The sequence below is a fragment of the Cebus imitator genome, unplaced genomic scaffold (assembly GCF_001604975.1).
Source record: "Cebus imitator isolate Cc_AM_T3 unplaced genomic scaffold, Cebus_imitator-1.0 Scaffold277, whole genome shotgun sequence".
Lineage (NCBI taxonomy): Eukaryota > Metazoa > Chordata > Mammalia > Primates > Cebidae > Cebus > Cebus imitator.
The window spans coordinates 2,063,689-2,081,377 of record NW_016107592.1 but is presented as its reverse complement, the minus strand read 5'-3'; the positions used below and the strand labels follow the sequence as shown (position 1 = coordinate 2,081,377).

At 54.5% G+C, this 17,689-nt stretch overlaps 1 protein-coding gene across 4 annotated transcripts in view; it reads right to left on the bottom strand.

Annotated features, from left to right (window-relative positions):
• Nucleotides 1-1,349: 1,349 nt before the first annotated feature.
• Nucleotides 1,350-17,689, bottom strand: part of COL8A2 (collagen type VIII alpha 2 chain) — a 30,030-nt gene continuing 13,690 nt past the window's right edge. For 3 of the 4 annotated variants that reach the window (XM_017501073.2, XM_037728699.1, XM_017501072.1), the window contains 2 exons: nucleotides 5,993-6,201; nucleotides 1,350-5,423 (listed from right to left, as the gene is read on the bottom strand). In XM_017501073.2, the coding sequence (XP_017356562.1) occupies nucleotides 3,505-5,423; nucleotides 5,993-6,185 (2,112 nt within the window). In that variant the 5' untranslated portion in view covers nucleotides 6,186-6,201 and the 3' untranslated portion in view covers nucleotides 1,350-3,504. Of the gene's footprint in view, nucleotides 5,424-5,992; nucleotides 6,202-17,435; nucleotides 17,684-17,689 lie in introns of those variants that run through there. The other variant, XM_037728698.1, reaches the window with a different exon arrangement.

The window sequence follows — 17,689 nt, the reverse complement described above, 5'->3', positions numbered from 1 at the left end:
GTTCTCAGAGCCCGACTTCCCCAAACAGGAGCTTGGCCTGGCTGGGCCAGGAACAGGAACCCTGTAGAAAGATCCAGAGGGCTGTTCTGTCCTCAGACTACCAACCTTTGGGTGGGGAGGGCACCATCGCAGAGGCCCTGGGTAGACTGAGTGCCGCGTGCCTCCTGTATCTTGGGACCAGTCAAAAGCCTTTCCCTGCAAGGAAGTTTTACAAGGCGTGTTTTAGAGATGGGGTATCACTCTGTTTCCCAAGCTGGTCTGAAACTCCTAGACTCGGCAATCCTCCCACCTCAGCCTCCCAAGTATCCAGGACTAGCATCCGTTTTGAAGAACGGAAGATTGAATGGGAGAAGATGCCTCCCCTCAAACTCTAGGGACATTCTTGGAGCATCCAGCCTCAGTGGAAAGCCAAGCATGCGCAGTCTGTAGCTGACCTGAGGTTTCAGCACCGTCGGGCAGATCTGTTTTAGTGAAGATGAGGTTCTGCCCGGCTGAGGACTCTTAAAACAGGAATTGCTTCAGGTGCGCCACCCAGAGCCTCAGCGCCAGGGACAGATCTTTTGCAGCCAAGCATGGCGGGCCGTGAGCAGGTGCTATCCGCCCAGGACAGCTCCCCAAGCCTGTCTTAAGCTCTGGGCCTGGCACTAGCCCAGCCCTCAGGAGCAAAAATTCATGATTTCATTCATAATTTGTTTCAGATGTTGAAACTTGGCCCTTGGACTATTGAGCCAGCTGTCATGCTCCGCTACCCCTGAGAGCTTGCAGGAATGTTCCAGTAAAGATTGAGCCATCGCCCCCAGCTCCAGCCACTACCTGCCTTTGGTTGTTTTTTGGTTTTTGTTTTTTTGAGACGTAGTCTTGCTCTGTTACCCAGGCTGGAGTGCAGTGGTGTGATCTCGGCTCACTGCAACCTCCACCTCCCGGGTTCAAGCGATGATCCTGCCTCAGCCTCCCAAGTAGCTGGGACTACAGGTGAGTACCACCATGCCCAGCTAATTTTTTGTATGTTTAGTAGAGACAGGGTTTCACCGTGTTAGCCAGGATTGTCTCAATCTCCTGACCTCGTGATCCGCCCACCTCGGCCTCTCAAAGTGCTGGGATTACAGGCACGAGCCACCGTGCCCAGCCCCTGTCTTTGGTTTCTTAAAATGCCTCTTGGCATTTGCATGGTGCACAGCCTCAGCAGCTCATGAGCATCAGGCTTTTCTGATGTGGTGGTGACAAACCCAGGTTAGGAAGCTGGTGAGGAGGGCCCACTTCTTAAGAGGAGGCACACGAGCCCCGACACCGGGCACATGATAAGTATATAGAGAAGTAAGCTTCCTAAACCAAGTTAGAAGCGAAATGACTAGTGGAAAACATTTAAACTTTAATCTTAAAAAAAATAGGAATCAGAATATAAAAATGCACATGGTAATGTCGTTTTCATAGTTAGAATCTGACATTGTTTATCAAAGCCAGTCAGTTAAGTGGACACCTGCAACTCAAATCCCATCAACATTTTAGAAACGCCAACCGCCCCTCCTGAAAGGCTTGAGGAATGAAATCTGGCAGAAGCTCAGCTCTGTAAAATAGCTTTTTTTTTTTGTTTTTTGAAGTGATGGGGCTCCCTTGGGACCCTACTTAGTTCCCTGGGCTCCCGTTGGAAGCTGATTAATTTCTGCCAATCAGAACCCATCCCTAACACATCAGATGATAGTGGCTTTGACCCAGGGAAGGAAGAGGTTGAGCATAGAACCCCTACCAGATACGGTTTGAGACTGCTTAGTTGGTTCTCTTGGGTGTTAGGTAGTAAGAAATCCACCAGGAACCCCAGCCAAAACCTTTTCAAGTGTCACTTGGGCAGATTTGGGTTTTCATTTCTCCTTTTGAAGAAGTGAGCAAATAGCCTGCCTTGTTTGGAGAAGTTGTGGGCAGGGGAGGAGGGTTGGCAAGGAGCCTGAGGGAACCCACTGCTTAGCCAGTCAGAAGTCAGCAGCCATCCTCCGTTTTACGTGGACTGCCTGGACACAGCCGACGTGGAGCAGTACAATGCGGTCACAGACAGAATGACCCCGGGTCACACTCGGTACAGGGAGTGGGGCTGGCCTGGCGAGGGCTGAGGGCGAGGCCTGCAGCTGCGGGGAAAGTGGCCATCTTTGCATGGGCAGGAATGTCCACCATTCCCAGTGTTAATCTCAGCTTTATCCACTCAGCTTGAACTCGGGACTGAGGGGTTGGGAGGGGGCATCCTGCCTGTTTCCTGCAGAGGAGCTCTGATAGGGGAAAACGGCAGAAATGTCCAGGGCCAACTCATTCCAAAGGGACCTGTTGGCACCCTTTCTCTCCCAGCCTTAGCCTCCTGGCCCCTAATCCTGCTTAGAACAGGAAATTGGAACCAGAGAGTGGAAGGAGAGGAAGCCCCCACAGATGAAACCCTTTTGTACACATACACCCACCATATGGTTCTTACTAAGGAAAAACGAGTGGGAGCCGACTTCATCCTGGAGCTCACGTGCACCTTGTTCAGAGGGCCAAACGAGAGGTGTGCTTCCTTGAGGATACCTGGCTGGGGTGGCAAGGATCCTCTTACAATTTTGTATGAGAAAAGCAGCCCAGCCTGCAGCTGGTGGCAGGAGAGAAAGGGAGGAGTGCTCCTGTTTGCTGATGGTCCATTCTGCCTCCACCACCATCTGTGCTAGACACTTCACAGAGGTTGATCTTTCTGGCCTGTGGCTGTCCCTAGGGGCCTGTGTGTTGCCCTCAAGCTAAACAGCCAAAGCCAGTGGGGGAAGCCTCGGAGGGAGGGGGATGAATGCAAAGAGCTGCCTCCTGCCCCAGGTCCTTGCCCTGAGCCCTCACAAACTACCTTCCCTATGGCTGCCAGTGGAGCAGTGAAAGGGGGCTGCCCTTTCCCAGGGCAACAGCAAGCCCTGTGCCCACTACAGACAGGTCTGATGCCACAGCATCACCATGGGGGCTGCAGTCCTGGCAGGGTGTCCACACTCACTAACTTGGTGGTCTCGTCTTCTCCCTTTCCCCTGGAGGGAAACTCCACAGTCCTTAGTCCACTGTCATATGCTGGAGGTCCCAGGGGAAGCTGGAGGAGCCCCAGCCAAGGACTGCGAGGGAGGCCGTGCCCCATTCCTCCAGTAGGTGCCATCAGGGAGCCAGTGGGAAGGGCTGTCTCCCCAGGTGGTGGATGGGGAGCTAAGCTCCCCCTCAGCTCCTTCAGGGCCCAGCAGAGCCCAGGACTCACAAGGGGCTGGGCTGTGTGCCCCAGGGCCCACTGGGTGCAACCCCGACACTGCACAGATGTTTGGGGGAAAGAAACTCATGCCAGCCCCTTCCAGAAACAATCTCAGCCTGCATGCAGGGAGAAAGCAAGTCAGTCTCCTCGGGCCAAGGCCACGGCCGCCTCTGTTTAGCTTTTGTCTTTTTTCTTTAAATGGAGGTTCTTTGTAACTGAAAAGGTCGCTCTACCACTAAAGAAGAGGAGGCCAGGGCAGCAGGGCCCCCCACGGGTTATGTGGGGCAGAGCAAGAATCCTGAAAAGGAGGAGTGGATGTACTCCGTGGAGTAGAGGCCGTTGGCCTGGTCCGACGGCATCTGCACCCAGACCTGGTCGTTGGGCCGCAGCTGGAGCACGGCCCCACCAGATGCCTGGTCCAGGTAGCCCTTCTTGTACTCGTCGTAGGTATAGGTGGCCGGCACATTGTTCTTGTACAGGGCCACCCACACGTTGGTGCCCTTGACATGCACATGGTAAGCAAAGTAGTAGACGCCGCCCACAGGGCAGGTGAAGATGCCAGTGGCTGGGTTGTAGCCGCTGTGGCCGTTGTAGAGAGTCCGGTCAAATTTCACAGGCATGCCCGAGGCAGGGAAGGGCGAGGTGAGCACCGCAGTGAAGGCCGGCGTGGCATGGGCCGACAGCTCGCCCAGCCCAAACTGTGGCTTGCCCCCCTTGCCCAGCACGGCACCCTCCACACCGCCGTTGGGCAGGTGCAAGCCTGCGATGCCAGTCTCATCAAAGGCCCCGGGGGCACCAGGGGGTCCCGGAGGCCCAGGAGGCCCAGGAGGGCCCGTGATTCCGGGGGAGCCAGGGACCCCTGGGGGCCCCGTGGGCCCAGCTGTGCCAGGTTCCCCTGCTTTCCCCTCTCCAGGGGGCCCTGGCAGGCCTGGTTCACCCTTCAGGCCCGGCAGACCTTGGGGCCCAATAGGGCCAGCTGGGCCCTGGAGTCCTGGGATTCCTGAGGGACCCCTCAGGCCTGGCTGCCCAGGCAGCCCCAAGTCGCCTTTCTGCCCCAGGGCTCCTGCCACCCCTGGTCCTCCAGGGCGGCCTGCGAAACCCGGCTCACCCTTGGGCCCAGTTGGTCCAGGGGGTCCATGGGCCCCAGGAAGTCCCCTCTCACCTGGGAGCCCTGGTTTTCCAGCCAGACCACTAGGCCCCTGGTCACCTCGAATGCCAGGCACTCCTGGGGGTCCTCCAGGCCCTGCCTCCCCCTTAGGCCCAGGGGGCCCACGTCTGCCAGGAAGCCCTGCAGACCCAGGAAGTCCAGGGGGACCCCCAAGACCCTGTGGGCCCTGCTCCCCTGGCTCCCCATCCTCCCCTGGCTCACCCCTGTCCCCCAAGAGCCCTGGGACCCCAGCTGGGCCCCTGTCCCCCTTGGGGCCTGGCAGTCCTGGCATCCCATAGCCAGTGGGGCCTATCAGGCCAGGGGGACCCCGGGTCCCTGGCTCCCCTTTGGCCCCTGCTGGGCCCTGTGGCCCTGGCAACCCTGCTGCCCCTGGGACCCCCATACCGTCTACTCCAGGGAGTCCTTTTGGGCCTACAGCTCCAGGCTCCCCCCGGGGACCTGGAACTCCAGGAGGCCCAGACTCACCCTTGTCTCCTGGGGCCCCAGGAAGCCCATCCAAACCAGGTTTGCCTAAGCCGGCTGGACCAGGGAGGCCAGGGGGACCAGGGGCACCCCCCTGCCCTGGGGCCCCAGGCAGCCCTGGCTGGCCCACTCCATTATCCCCCTTGAGGCCTCGATCACCTGGGGGCCCAGGCTCCCCCTGGGGCCCTGGCTCCCCCTGAAATCCTGGGGGCCCTGGCACCCCCTGGGCACCTGGTTTTCCAGGAATAGTAATGCCTGAGGGGCCTGGGAGGCCAGGGGGTCCTGGGGGCCCCCGAAGGCCCTGGTCCCCTCGTATTCCTGGCTCTCCCCGAAGCCCCGGCTGCCCTGGTGGCCCGACCTTGCCAGGGAGCCCTGGGGGACCAGCCTTGCCCATCCGGGAGAAGCCAGGGGGGCCAGCAGGGCCAGGCTGCCCATGGAGCCCTGGCTTTCCCGTGCCTGGTTTTCCTGGGAAGCCAGGGGGGCCAGGGGGGCCCCGAGGCCCGGGCTTTCCGGGGGGGCCGGGCTCTCCCTTCAGGTCCATCGGCAGCAGCGGTAAAGGCATTTCTAAGAAAGAAAGAGAAGGGGGCAGTCAGGGCCCTGAACAGTCAGTCGGGACAGGGACCCCATCTACCCATTCCCCCATTCCAGTGTGAGGTACACGGGAGAGGAAGAATGGGGCTACCCTTCCCTGCTGTTATGGAAGATGAGGTTTGGGGGTGGTCCAGGGGCCATCTTGGGGGCTACAAGTGTCCTCACCAAGGGCTTCTAACACCCAACCTACCCAGGCTGGACCTCCTTTCTGAGCTTGGCTGATTCTCATCTCTCATCTCAGCATGACCTGAAGGTGAAGTGACCACCAGGTGGCACCAGCAACCCACCTTAGAGCCCGTGGGAGCAGAGCACCCCCCCACCTCCCAACTTCCCAGTTCATCTCCCCCTTGGAAGACCACCTGTGCCAGCCAACTGCACCATTTCCAGGCCCTCTGGGGCATTGGGAAAAACAGTAGAGGTGGGAAGATTGGTGGGGAATGAGGGGCTGTGGGGGGCACCTGAGGATCTGATGGAGGTCAGGGAGGCAGGGATTTTGGGGGTTGGGAGCGCTTTGAGGCACTGTGGAGCGAGGAGGCTCTCACCCAGGTACTGGCCTTTGCCCTCTCGGAAGGGCGGTCCCACAGGTCCTTTCTGCATGGGCTGCATGTACTTCACCGGGGCATAGCCCGCTGCCCCACCAGTCCCGCCACCAGAGGACGCCCGAGGCCCACACCCCAGCACCAGCACCAGTAGCCGTAGCAGCAGCGAAGACAGGGGTGTCAGAGCCCCCTGCATGGCGTCCGTGGACGTGCTGCAGAGAACAGAGAAGGTCATCAAGCCAGCCCCAGGGTGGTTTGGCACCAGGCCCAGCGCTCACCAAAAGATCAGATTTTAGATATTACACTTGATTTTAGTCAAAACGCTGAGAAGCAATTCAGAATTTACATATTATTCACAAGCAATTTTCAAAGTCGCGGAGGTCTACATAAGCTACCTCCTAAACTTCTTTGGACTCTGCCTGTGGCTGTTCATCCCCCTTCCCTATCTCTGAGGGCCCAGCCTCCCCGGGACAGCAGCCTCCTCAAAACCAGCGAGTCACTCTCTGCAGCGGGGTGTGCCTTCTAGAGCAGTCTGACCTCCCCTGCTAAAAACCCTTGGATTGTCAACACCCATTTCCATTGCTCTCTGCCAGGCACTAGACTGAACTCTTTAGGGACATGAACTCACTTAATGCTCAGAATACTTTAACAAGGTATTATTATTGTCATCTCCATTTTCCAGATGATAAAACTAAAGCAAAGGTCTCTAGGAAGCAGAGCTGGGATTTGACTTAGGTCTGTCTGACTCCACCTTCTGCTGATGCCCTTCTGGGCTCCCTGCCACCTGCCTTTGGGATCAAGTCTATGGCACTTAGCATAGCATTCAAGGCCTCTCTTTTTCTCTTCCTTCGCTTCTTCCTTCTTTCTCTCCTTCTTTCCTTTCCTCTTTCTCCTTCCTTCCTTTCTTCCTTCTTTCCTTTCTTTCTCTCTCTCTTTTTTCTTTTTTGAGACAGAGTTTTGTTTGCCCAGTGCCATATGTAATAGCATGATACTGGCTCAATGCAAACTCTACCTCCCAGGTTCAAGTGATCGATTCTCATTCCTTAGCCTCCCAAGTAGCTGGGATTATAGGGGTGTGCCACCACACCCAGGTAGTTTTTATATTTTTAGTAGAGATGGGGTTTCGCCCCATGTTGGCCAGGCTGGTCTTGAACTCGTGACCTCAGGTGATGCGCCTGCCTCAGCTTCCCAAAGTGTTACGATTACAGGCATGAGCCTCTGCACCTAGCCAGCATTCAAGCCTTTCTAACCTACTCTGTACCTGTGTCTTCAACTGTATTGCCTGCCATCCCTTGCTCTGCCCCTCACCTCCCCACACCTCCACTCAGTAAACCAGAACTTGAAGTTCCCAGGCACTGGGCACCTTCACACTTCTGGCTTTTGCACCTGCTGTTTCTCTGCCTGCAATGTTATTTTCCTCCCCTACTCATCTTTTATGGCCCTAGGAAGCTGTCATCCCTTCCTCTATATGGCCTCACTCCTTCATGCTTTGACCTATGCCTGTCACAGCATTTGGCTCAACTCAGAGAACAAAGCCTGGGTGGGGAAGATACACAGGCTCCGGAACCAGCCAGGTATCCTTCCCCTTCCCCTTCCCAGCTGCGGGAGCCTGGGCAGGAGCTCTCCTCATCCATGAAATGAGAGAGCATCCGGGGCTCTCTGTATGTGAATGTTCATAACAGTCATATTCACAGCAGCCAAAAGTAGAGAAAATGCAAATGTGCACGGAGTGATGAAGACGAATAAAATATGGTATCACCATACAACGGAATATTACTCGGCAAAGAAAACAAATGAAGTACAGGCTGAGCATGGTGGCATATACATGCAGTCCCAGCTACTTGGGAGGCTGAGGTGGGAGGATCAATTGAGCCCAGAGTTCAAACCCAGCCTGGGCAACATAGCAAGATTACACATTTTAAAATATATCTATAAATTGGCTAATTGTGGTAGCTCAAACCTATAATCTCAGAACTTTGGGAGGCAGAGGAGGGTGAATTGCTTGAGCCCAGGAGTTTGAGACCAGCCTGGGCAACATGGTGAAACCCCATCTCTACAAAAAAAAAAAAAAAAAAAAAAAAGGCCAGGCGCAGTGGCTCACGCCTGTAATCCCAGCACTTTGGGAGGCTGAGGTGGGCAAATCACGGGGCTAGCAGTTTAAGACCAGCCTGGCCAACATGGTGAAACCCCATCTCTACTAAAGATACAAAAATTTAGCCGGGCGTGGTGGTGCACGCCTGTAATCCCAGCTACTCGGGAGGCTGAGGCAAGAGAATGGCTTGAACCCAGGAGACAGAGGTTGCAGTGAGCCAGGATCATGCCATTGCATTCTGCCTAGGTAACAAAGTGAGACTCCATCTCAAAAAAAAAAAAAAAAAAAATTAGCCCGGTATGGGTGTGCTGTGGTCCCAGCTACTCAGGAGGCTGAAGAGGGAAGATCACTTGAACCCAGGAGGTGGAGGTTGCAGTGAACTGCACTCCAGCCACTGCACTCCAGCTTAGGGACAGACTGAGACCTCATTTCAAAATATATATATAAAAAAGGAAGGAAGTACTGACACTTGCTACAATACAGATGAATCTCGAAAACAAGTGAAAGAAGCCAGATATAGAATGCCACATGTTGTGTGATTCCATTTATATGAAATGGCCAGAATAGGCAAATCCATAGAGAGAGAAAGCGGATCAGTGGTTGCCTAAGGCTGGGAAGGAGGATAGGGGAGGTGACGACTAATGGGCACAGAGTTTCTTTTAGGGGTGATGAAAATGCTCTAAAATTGATTGTGGTGATGGCTGCACAGCTCTATGAATACAGTATAAAAAAAACTGAACTGTATATTTAAATGGGCCAATTGTATGATATGTGAATTATATCTCTGTAAAGCTTTTTAAAATGGCATCTCGTTCTGTCACCCAGGCTGGAGTGCAGTGGTGTGGTCTTGGCTCACTGCAACCTCCGCCTCCCAGGCTCAAGAGATTCTCCTGCCTCAGCTGCCTGAGTAGCCAGGATTACAGGGGCCCACCACCACCCCTAGCTAATTTTTCGTATTTTTAGTAGAGATGGAGTTTCACCATGTTGGCCAGCCTGGTCTTGAACTCTGGGCATGGTGGCACATGCATGTAATCCCAGCTACTTGGGAGGCCGAGGCAGGAGATCCTCTAATGATCCGCCCACCTTGGCCTCCCAAAAAGCAGGAATTATAGGCATGAGCCACTGCTCCCAGCCTAAAGCTGTTATTTTATTTATTTTTTGGGTAGACAGTGTCACTGTCACCCAGACTGGAATGCAGTTGGCACAATCATGGCTGACTGCAGCAGCCTCAACCTCCCAGGCTCAAGCAATCCCCCCACCTCAGCCTCCCACGTAGCTGGGACCACAGGCATGTGCTACCACGCCTGGTTAATTTTTTCTATTTTTTGTAAAGACAGGGTCTCACTGTGTTGCCTAGGCTGGTCTCAAACTCCTGGGTTCAGGCAATCCTCCCACCTTGGCCTCCAAAAGTTCTGGGATTATAGGCATAAGCCACCGTGTCCAGCCAAAAATTTTTTTGATTTTGTTTTTTAAGATAGGGTGTTGTTCTATTGCCCAGGCTGGAGTGCAGTGGCAGAATCACAGCTCACTGCAGCCTCGACTTCCTGGGCTCAAGCGATCCTCTCACCTCAGCCTCCAGAGGAGCTGAAACTACAAGCGTGCACTACCATGTTCAGCTAATTAAAAATTTTTTTCTCTTGTACAAATGAGGTCTCACTTTGTTGCCCAGGCTGGTCCCGACCTCCCAGGTTCAAGTGATCCTCTCACCTCAACCTCTGCAGTAGCTGGGGCCATAGGCATGCGCCAACATACCTGGCTATTTTTTTCTATTTTTTGTAGAGACAGGGTTTCACCACGTTGCCCAGGCTGGTTTTGAACTCTTGGGCTCAGGCGATCCTTCCACCTCAGCCTCCTAACCTGTTGGGATTACAGGCGTGAGCCACCATGCCCACCTGCTTTTTTGTTGTTGTTTTGTTTGTTTACACGGAGTTTCGCTCTTGTCACCCAGGCTGGAGTGCAATGGCAAGATCTCAGCTCACTGCAACCTCTGCCTCCCAGGTTCAAGCTCTTCTCCTGCCTCAGCCTCCACCTGCCTTGGGCTCCCAAAGTGCTGGGATTATAGGCATGAGACCCCATGCCTGGCCCCCACCTATTATTTTTATTTAAGTGGGTTGGCCAGGCGCCGTGGCTCATGCCTGTAATCCCAGCACTTTGGCCCCAGCACTTTGGGAGGCCGAGGCAGGTGAATCACCTGAGGTCAGGTGTTCAGGACCAGCCTGGCCAACATAGTAAAACCCCCTCTCTACTGAAAATACAAAATTAGCTGGGCATGGTGGCAGGTGCCTGTAATCCCAGCTACTCGAGTGGCTGAGGCAGAAGAGCTTGAACCTGGGAGTCGGAGATTGCAGTGAGCCGAGATCACGTCATCGCATTCCAGCCTGGGTGACAAGAGCAAAACTCTGTCTCAGAAAATAAAAAAAGTAGTCCAGCCATGGTGGCTCATCCCAGCACTTTGGGAGGCTGAGGCGGGCGGATCACCTGAGGTCAGGAGTTCCAGACCAGCCTGGCCAACATGGTGAAACCCTGTCTCTACTGAAAATACAAAAATTAGCTGGGCATGGTGGCGTGCATCTGTAATCCCAGATATTCTACTTGTGAGGCTGAGTCAGGAGAATCGCTTGAACCCAGGAGGTGGAGATTGCAGTAAGCCAATATCTCGCCACTGCACTCTAGCCTGGTGACAAACTGAGACTCTGTCTCAAAATAAATAAATAATTAATTAAAATATAAAATAAAAGTAAAGTGGATTAAAACCTGCTTCTTGGGGCTGCTATAAGTAGAGATTTTGCACCCGGCTCAGAGTGGGCTCCCATTATTCGAAGGTGGTTCTATTTGATGTTTTCCACACCCGAGAAAAGTCCCACTTCCCCTTGACTCCCTGCTCTGGGTTCCCCTCACCCCCTCAGGGACCTCTCTGCACCTGTGTCTGGCAGCAAGCGGGGTTTGAGGGTGGGCTGTGCACGTCTGGGGATGGGTGTGGGGAGAAGGCCTTCCTCAGTCCAGGCTGGGTGTGGGCTTGAGCTCCCTGCTCCTCCAAGCTCAGGATCACATGCGGCTTTGCAGGAATGAATGCAGGGCCCCAAAGAAGGTCCTTGGAGCTGTGAGCTCTCAGCTCTCAGGTTTGAATCCCAGCTCTACCACCAACCCACTCTGTAACCTCAGATGGGTCACTTTACCTTCCTGAGCTTCAGCATAATAGTAACAAGCTTCTGTCCCTGTGTGCCAGGGAGTGATCCAGGCCTCAAAGGCCACAGCTCACTTCAATCCTGTCAATGAACCCATGGAGCTCCTGCAATTATTACCGCCATTTCTACAAATGTAGGAATGGAAGCTCAGACGGTAAGAGTCAAGTGTCAGTGGGGGCCTTACCTAGTGCCTCCCCTCAGCACAGGCGGCCTGCCTCACCTTGCTCTGATTGATGGCAGAACCCACCAAATGCTGCTGGGGTACCTTGCCAGGCACTGGCCTCATGCTTTACATGTAATCTTCATACAAGCCTGTGAGGTATGTTATCCCTATTTTAGAGATGAGGAAACTGGCCAGGCATGGTGGTTTGCACCTGTAATCCTAGCAATTTGGGAGGCTGAGGTAGGAAGATCGCTTGAGCCCAGGAGTTTGAGATCAGTCTGTGCACATAGTGAAACCCTGTCTCTGCCAAAAAAATTAAAATTAAAAATGATGCCACCCAGAAATGGCCGGGCGCAGTGGCTCACGCCTATAATCCCAGCACTTTGGGAGGCTGAGATGGGTGGATCACGAGGTCAGGAGTTCAATACCACCCTGGCTAACATTGTGAGACCCCGTCTCTACTAAAAATACAAAAAATTGGCCGGGCGCTGTGGCTCATGCCTGTAATCCTAGCACTTTGGGAGGCTGAGGTGGGTGGATCACCTGAGGTCAGGAGTTCAAGACCAGCCTGGCCATAATGGTGAAACCCTATCTTTTAAAAAAATATATATATATATATATATATATATATATATATATATATATATATATATATATATATACAAAAAATTAGCTGGGTGTGGTGGTGTGCACCTGTAGTCCCAGCTACTCGGGAGGCTGAGGCAGGAGAATCACTTGAACTCGGGAGTTGGAGGTCGCAGTGAGCCAAGATCGTGCCACTGCACTCCAGCCTGGGCAACAGAGACTCTGTCTCAAAAAAAAAAAAAAAAAGAGTCAGACATGGTGCTGTGGGTCTGTAGTCCCGGCTACAGGAGGATTACTTGAGCCCAGAAGGTAGAGGCTGCAGTAAGCCATGTTTGTGCCACTGTACTCTAGCCTGAGCAGCAGTGGGACCCTGTCTCACCAAAAAAAAGAAGAAGAAGAAGAAAAGAAAAGAGAGAGAGAGAGATGAGGAGGCAGGGCGCAGTGGCTCACACCTGTAATCCCAGCTCTTTGGGAGGCCAAGGCAGGCAGATCACCTGAGGTCAGGAGAGGAGACACCAGCCTGGCCAACATGGTGAAACCCGTCTCTACTAAAAATACAAAAATAAGCTGGTCGTGGTGGCTGTGATCCCAGCTACTCGGGGAGGCTGAGGCTGGAGAATCACTTGAGCCTGGGAGGCAGAGGTTGCAGTGAGTGGAGATTGGGCCACTGCACTACAGCCTGGGTGACAGCACGAGACTTTGTCTCAAAAAAATAAAATAAAATAAAACAAGAGAGGAAGAGAGAGTGATGAGGAAACCGCCCGAGGGGATCACTCCCCAAGGGCACCAGAGTGAGAGCCTAGGCCTGGACAGTCTGAGTTCTGCGTTCCAGCCCCTAACCAACCCACCACCCCATCTCCTGAGCAGGGCAGGACCCTCCTGCCCTGGCCACCCGAGCTGGGGGGCTGCCCACAGGTGCACAGAACCAGAGTGTTCTGCTTGGCGGGTGGGCAGGGGAATGGGGGAACAGAATGAGGGAGCAGAGTGTGTGGCAGGAAGCCGAGGGAGAGAACGGGCTGCTCTGGCCTGATTGGGCCATGGTCAAGGTCATGACACTACCACAGGAGGATCCAGAACAGCCCTGGCCTCTGGGGGTCAGGAGTGATCGAAGGTGCAGCTGGGAGGGTGCTCAGAGCAAAGAGGACCTCAAGGAGCTCAGGCAGCAGGGCGCCAAAGGAACAGGTGGGCCCAGGCTGGCCCCCGAAAGCTGCCCACCTCTCCTTCCTCCTTGGTAGTGGGGCTCCTCCAGCAAGCGTCCTTGACCCACCCTCTTGGCTCCCTGAACTTGTCCCATCCCAGCCCCTTCCATGCTGCGCTGTGTTCCTGTTGCTGAGGTCAGGTCTGATGGCAGGACTCCAAAGAGGTGTCACCATGAGTGAGGAGGGTCTGAGTGAGGACTGCAGCTCAAAGACCAGGTGTCAGGCACTGCTATGAGGCTTCACTAGCATGACTTAACTCTGACAGTGTCCTTGGGCAAGAGGTGCTAGTCCACAGATGAGGAGACTGAGGGATTTCCCTGAGAGGCCATTAAGAACCTGAGCTCAGCTGGGCGTGGTGGCTCATGCCTGTAATCTCAGCACTTTTGGGAGGCTGAGAGAGGAGGATCGTCTGAGCTCAGGAGTTTAAGACCAGCCTGGGCAATGTAGTGACACCTCATCTCCACTAAAAAAAATTTAAAAATTAGCCACGCATGGTGGTGCACCTGTAGTCCCAGCTAGCTGGAAGGCTGAGGTGGGAGGATCGCTTGAGCCTGGGGGCTTGAGGCTGCCGTGAGCCGTGATTGCACCACTGCACTCCAGCCTGGGTGGCAAAGTGAGACCCTGTCCCAAAAAAAAAAAAAAAAAGAACCCAAGCTCTTAGCCACTCCGATGTTGTGCCATGGAGGGAGAGCAAGCCAGAGAGCAACAGCAGAGAGACAGCAAACAGAGGAATCTCTCTTCCAACTCCAAGCACCTGTGGGCTTGAGAGGAGGCTCACCCCCGCTCTTAGACTGGAAGCTGGCCTGCACCCATCTGGGTGGGGCTGGGGAGTGGCCAGTGGCCCAGAGTGGTGAGAAGGTTGTGTGCAGCCTGTTCAAGGGGCTGCGAAAGAAATGATGCCCCCTGGAATGGTGCAACCAGCAGCCCAGGGACGATGGTTTGCCCCCACCCCAGCACCATCAGAGCCACAGGGGCCTGGGCACTTCTGAGCCCCTGCCCACCTGCTTCCCTTTCACTGCAATCCCTGCCCCCTGGCCTCCCCCGCTTCCTGCACACAGGCCAGGCCTCCCTGGGGCTCTCTGACCTCTGCACATTCTGCCCTCCCAACACTTGGGAAATGGCTGGACTCCTCCCTTGGCCCTGCCGATGCCCGTGGGTCCTCATCATCACTCTTGTTTTCCCCAAGGTTCTCCAATTCTCTTTCCGCCACACTCCCCATTCCTGTGCCCTGTATGGGGCTTGGCTGGCACACAGTGATGCTCCACAGTGTCTGATGAACTTAATTCACCATCAAATTTAAAGGGCACACCAGTAACACACACACTCAGTCCTTTCCTCAGCTTTTCGCAGATACATAGTCGCATTCGCCCAGAGAGTCCACTCCCCAGGTCCAAGGGGCTCATCTGGGCTAGAATGGAAAGAGCAGGGAACACTCACACGGCCTACTTCAACTCAGAACAATCTGCTCTGGGATTAGAGGTGTGCGGGGAAGGACAATTCATCTGTTTGTTCCCTGCTCTCCCCATGGGGAACAATGGTCAAGCAGGGCTGTCAGGGTCAGGGGCAGGCCCTGAGGCTCTAGCCCAACTCTGCCCATGATTGGCTGTGTGACCCAGGGTAAGCCATCACCCTCTCTGGTGACTCTTGGGAAATGAAGGCAAGAAGAAGGCAGGGCTGGCAGGGGCATGGAGCCCAAGGTGGGGTGCACACAGGAGACACTGATTCAGAGGACGACGCGGTGGCGGCCTCGGGTAGACACCGTGTTTGGACAGCTGCAAGTCCTTAACGGGGATTTCCCCCCTTTTCAGCAAATCCCCATAAAACAGCATTTCGTCCAAGTCAGCATTTTGTGGCAGCCTGGGCCTCCTCCCAGGGAGGCAAAGGAGATTGGCTGGGAGTGGGGAGTGCTCCAGGGTCTTTCAGATCAATGGTGGCAGGGTGGGGGTGGTGAGCAGCAAATGGGCCCCAGCAGAAAGAACTGGCAAAAAGCAAACCCCTTCCCTGCCCCCGGAACGCCGGAAGAGGGGAAGGAACATCAGCTAACAGTGACCCTTCCCAGCCATCCCCTGTCTCTGAAAGAGTCCTGTCCTAGGGGTGACCCACAGAGAGGATCTAGGTGGTCGCATGGAATGGAGAGACCTGCCCACTCTCCCATCCCATTTCACAGGTGAGCAATCAGACAGGGTACCTGAGCCCCACCTGCCCCACCGCTGTCCCAGCTGGTGGAAATTGAGGAGCCCATCTCCAATAAAAAAGGGGGGCCTGAGAGTTGGTGCCTTGGGACCCCAGGCCCTGATAGGTTCCCAGTGGACAGGCAGACCCCCGATGGTGGGTGGATGAAACACAGCCCTGCGCGGGCCCCTGCTGCTCCAACCCATCCACCCTAGATGGAGTGACTGCAGCTGAGGAAGCGGTGGGGGCACTCAGGCAGCCCCAGGGCCTGGCCAAACCACAGGTATGTTATGAGACGCTTCCTGTTGTGGAGACATTGCTGCAGATCCGGCCGCCCCGCTCACTCACCCGCCTGGCGCTGCTGTCTCCTCGCTCACCCAGCCTTGCTCTGGGCGCTCTTGCTAGATCTCTACCCGATTCCTCTCTCCCCTCCTCCTTCTGGCTCTGTCTCAGTCACAGCGACAGGTGAGCAGCACTTCTGGCTCAGGCCCTCCCTACTGGGGCCCAGCCCGGAGACCTCTACGGCTCTCCTAGGCCCAGGCAGCCCTTAGACTCCCATTTGAGCACAGCTACGTACCAGCTGGGTGACCCTGGACAGGTGATCTAACCCCTCTGGACCTCAGTGTCCTCATCTGCAAAGGATTAATTGAGGGGCTGCTCTGTCTATGAAGTAACCACTCTTTTACTCCTTTACTTTCTTTTTATATCTGTATATTTTTTGAAATGGAGTCTCGCTCTGTCACCAGGCTAGAGTGCAGTGGCTCAGTCTCAGCTCACTGCAACCTCCACCTCCTGGGTTCAAGAGATTCTCCTGCCTCAGCCTCCCAAGTAGCTAGGACTACAGAGGCACCACCATGCCCAGCTGATTTTTGTGTTTTTAGTAGAGATGGGGTTTCACCATGTTGGCCAGAATGATCTCCATCTCTTGACCTCATGATCTGCCCACCTCAGCCCCCCAAAGTGCTGGGATTACAGGCGTGAGCCACCATGCCCGGCCTCCTTTACTTTCTTAACAACTTGCTCTCACTTAAAAAAAGAAAAAGAAAAAAGGATTAACTGAGATCATCTAAACCACAAGTCCCTCCAGGTGTGCTGCCCTATCTTGCTAGCCTGATGGCCTGAAAGTCCTCTATTCAGTCTAACTTCAATTCATCCTGCTGCAAAGCAACTTCTTTCCTCCATCTCTTCAAAAACTCAGGTTACTTGTTGCCAAAGGTCAGGATCTTATAGAATGATTTTTTTGTTTGTTTGTTTTTGAGATGAAGTCTCGCTCTGTCACTCAGGCTGGAGTGCAGTGACGAGATCATAGCTCACTGTAGCCTCCACCTCCCGGGTTCAAGCATTTTTCCTGCCTCAGCCTTCCAAGTAGCTTACAGGGGTGCACCACCATAGCTGGCTAATTTTTCTATATTTAGATAGAGATGGGGTTTCACCATGTTGGTCAGGCTAGTCTTGAACTCCTGACTTCAAGTGATCCACCTGTCTCGGCCCTCCAAAGTGCTGGGATTATAGGCATGAGCCACTGAGCCTGGCCTATAAAATAAACATCTAAAGTCAATTTTCTGGCTTTCTTGACCTTTTCCCTGACTACTCCTGAGATGAAACTGAGCAGGGCCCACAAAGCCTGCTCAGGAGTAGGACTGTGTTATGGACCTTGGGAGGAACAGAGAAACCCTCCTCACCCCCTGGGCATGGCACCCACCCCCAGCTGCCTAGCTGGGCAGCTCCAGACTTCTCCAGGGTTCCTGAGCCCCACCTGCCCCACCACTCTCCCAGCTGGTAAAAATTGAGGAGCCATTTCCCAGTCTCCTTTCCTGAATCTCAGAAGAAAGAGCAAGGTCCAGGCCCTTCCACACCTCTTCCTCGGGGGCCTCTCCCCATCTGCCATTGCCTGCCCTGGCCCCCTACTCTCCAGCCTCTCCATCCACATGTCCACACAGGCCTGACCCTCCCCAGCCACCCTCATCACTCCCCAGGCCTTCTCAGCCAAGCCTCCTGAAAGAACACTATCCACCCTCAGGCCCCACTCGCTCCACCTCCACCCTCTCACCTCGGGGTACTCCACCTTGTCACCCTGCTCTTCTCCATTTGAAAGCTCCTCCTCAGAATCTTCTCTGCCCACTCTGCAGCCCCAGGCTTGCCCAAGGAGCTGGCTCGGGCCTCATCTCTTCTCTCTGGATGTTTCTTCTGCAGCGTCCAGCTCCCACCAGCTCCCACAGTGCCAACCCCATCACCAAGGACTCCTACATCTGCTTTCAGCTGCAATGTCTCCCCTGAGGTTCAGGCTTTTTTTTTTTTTTTTTT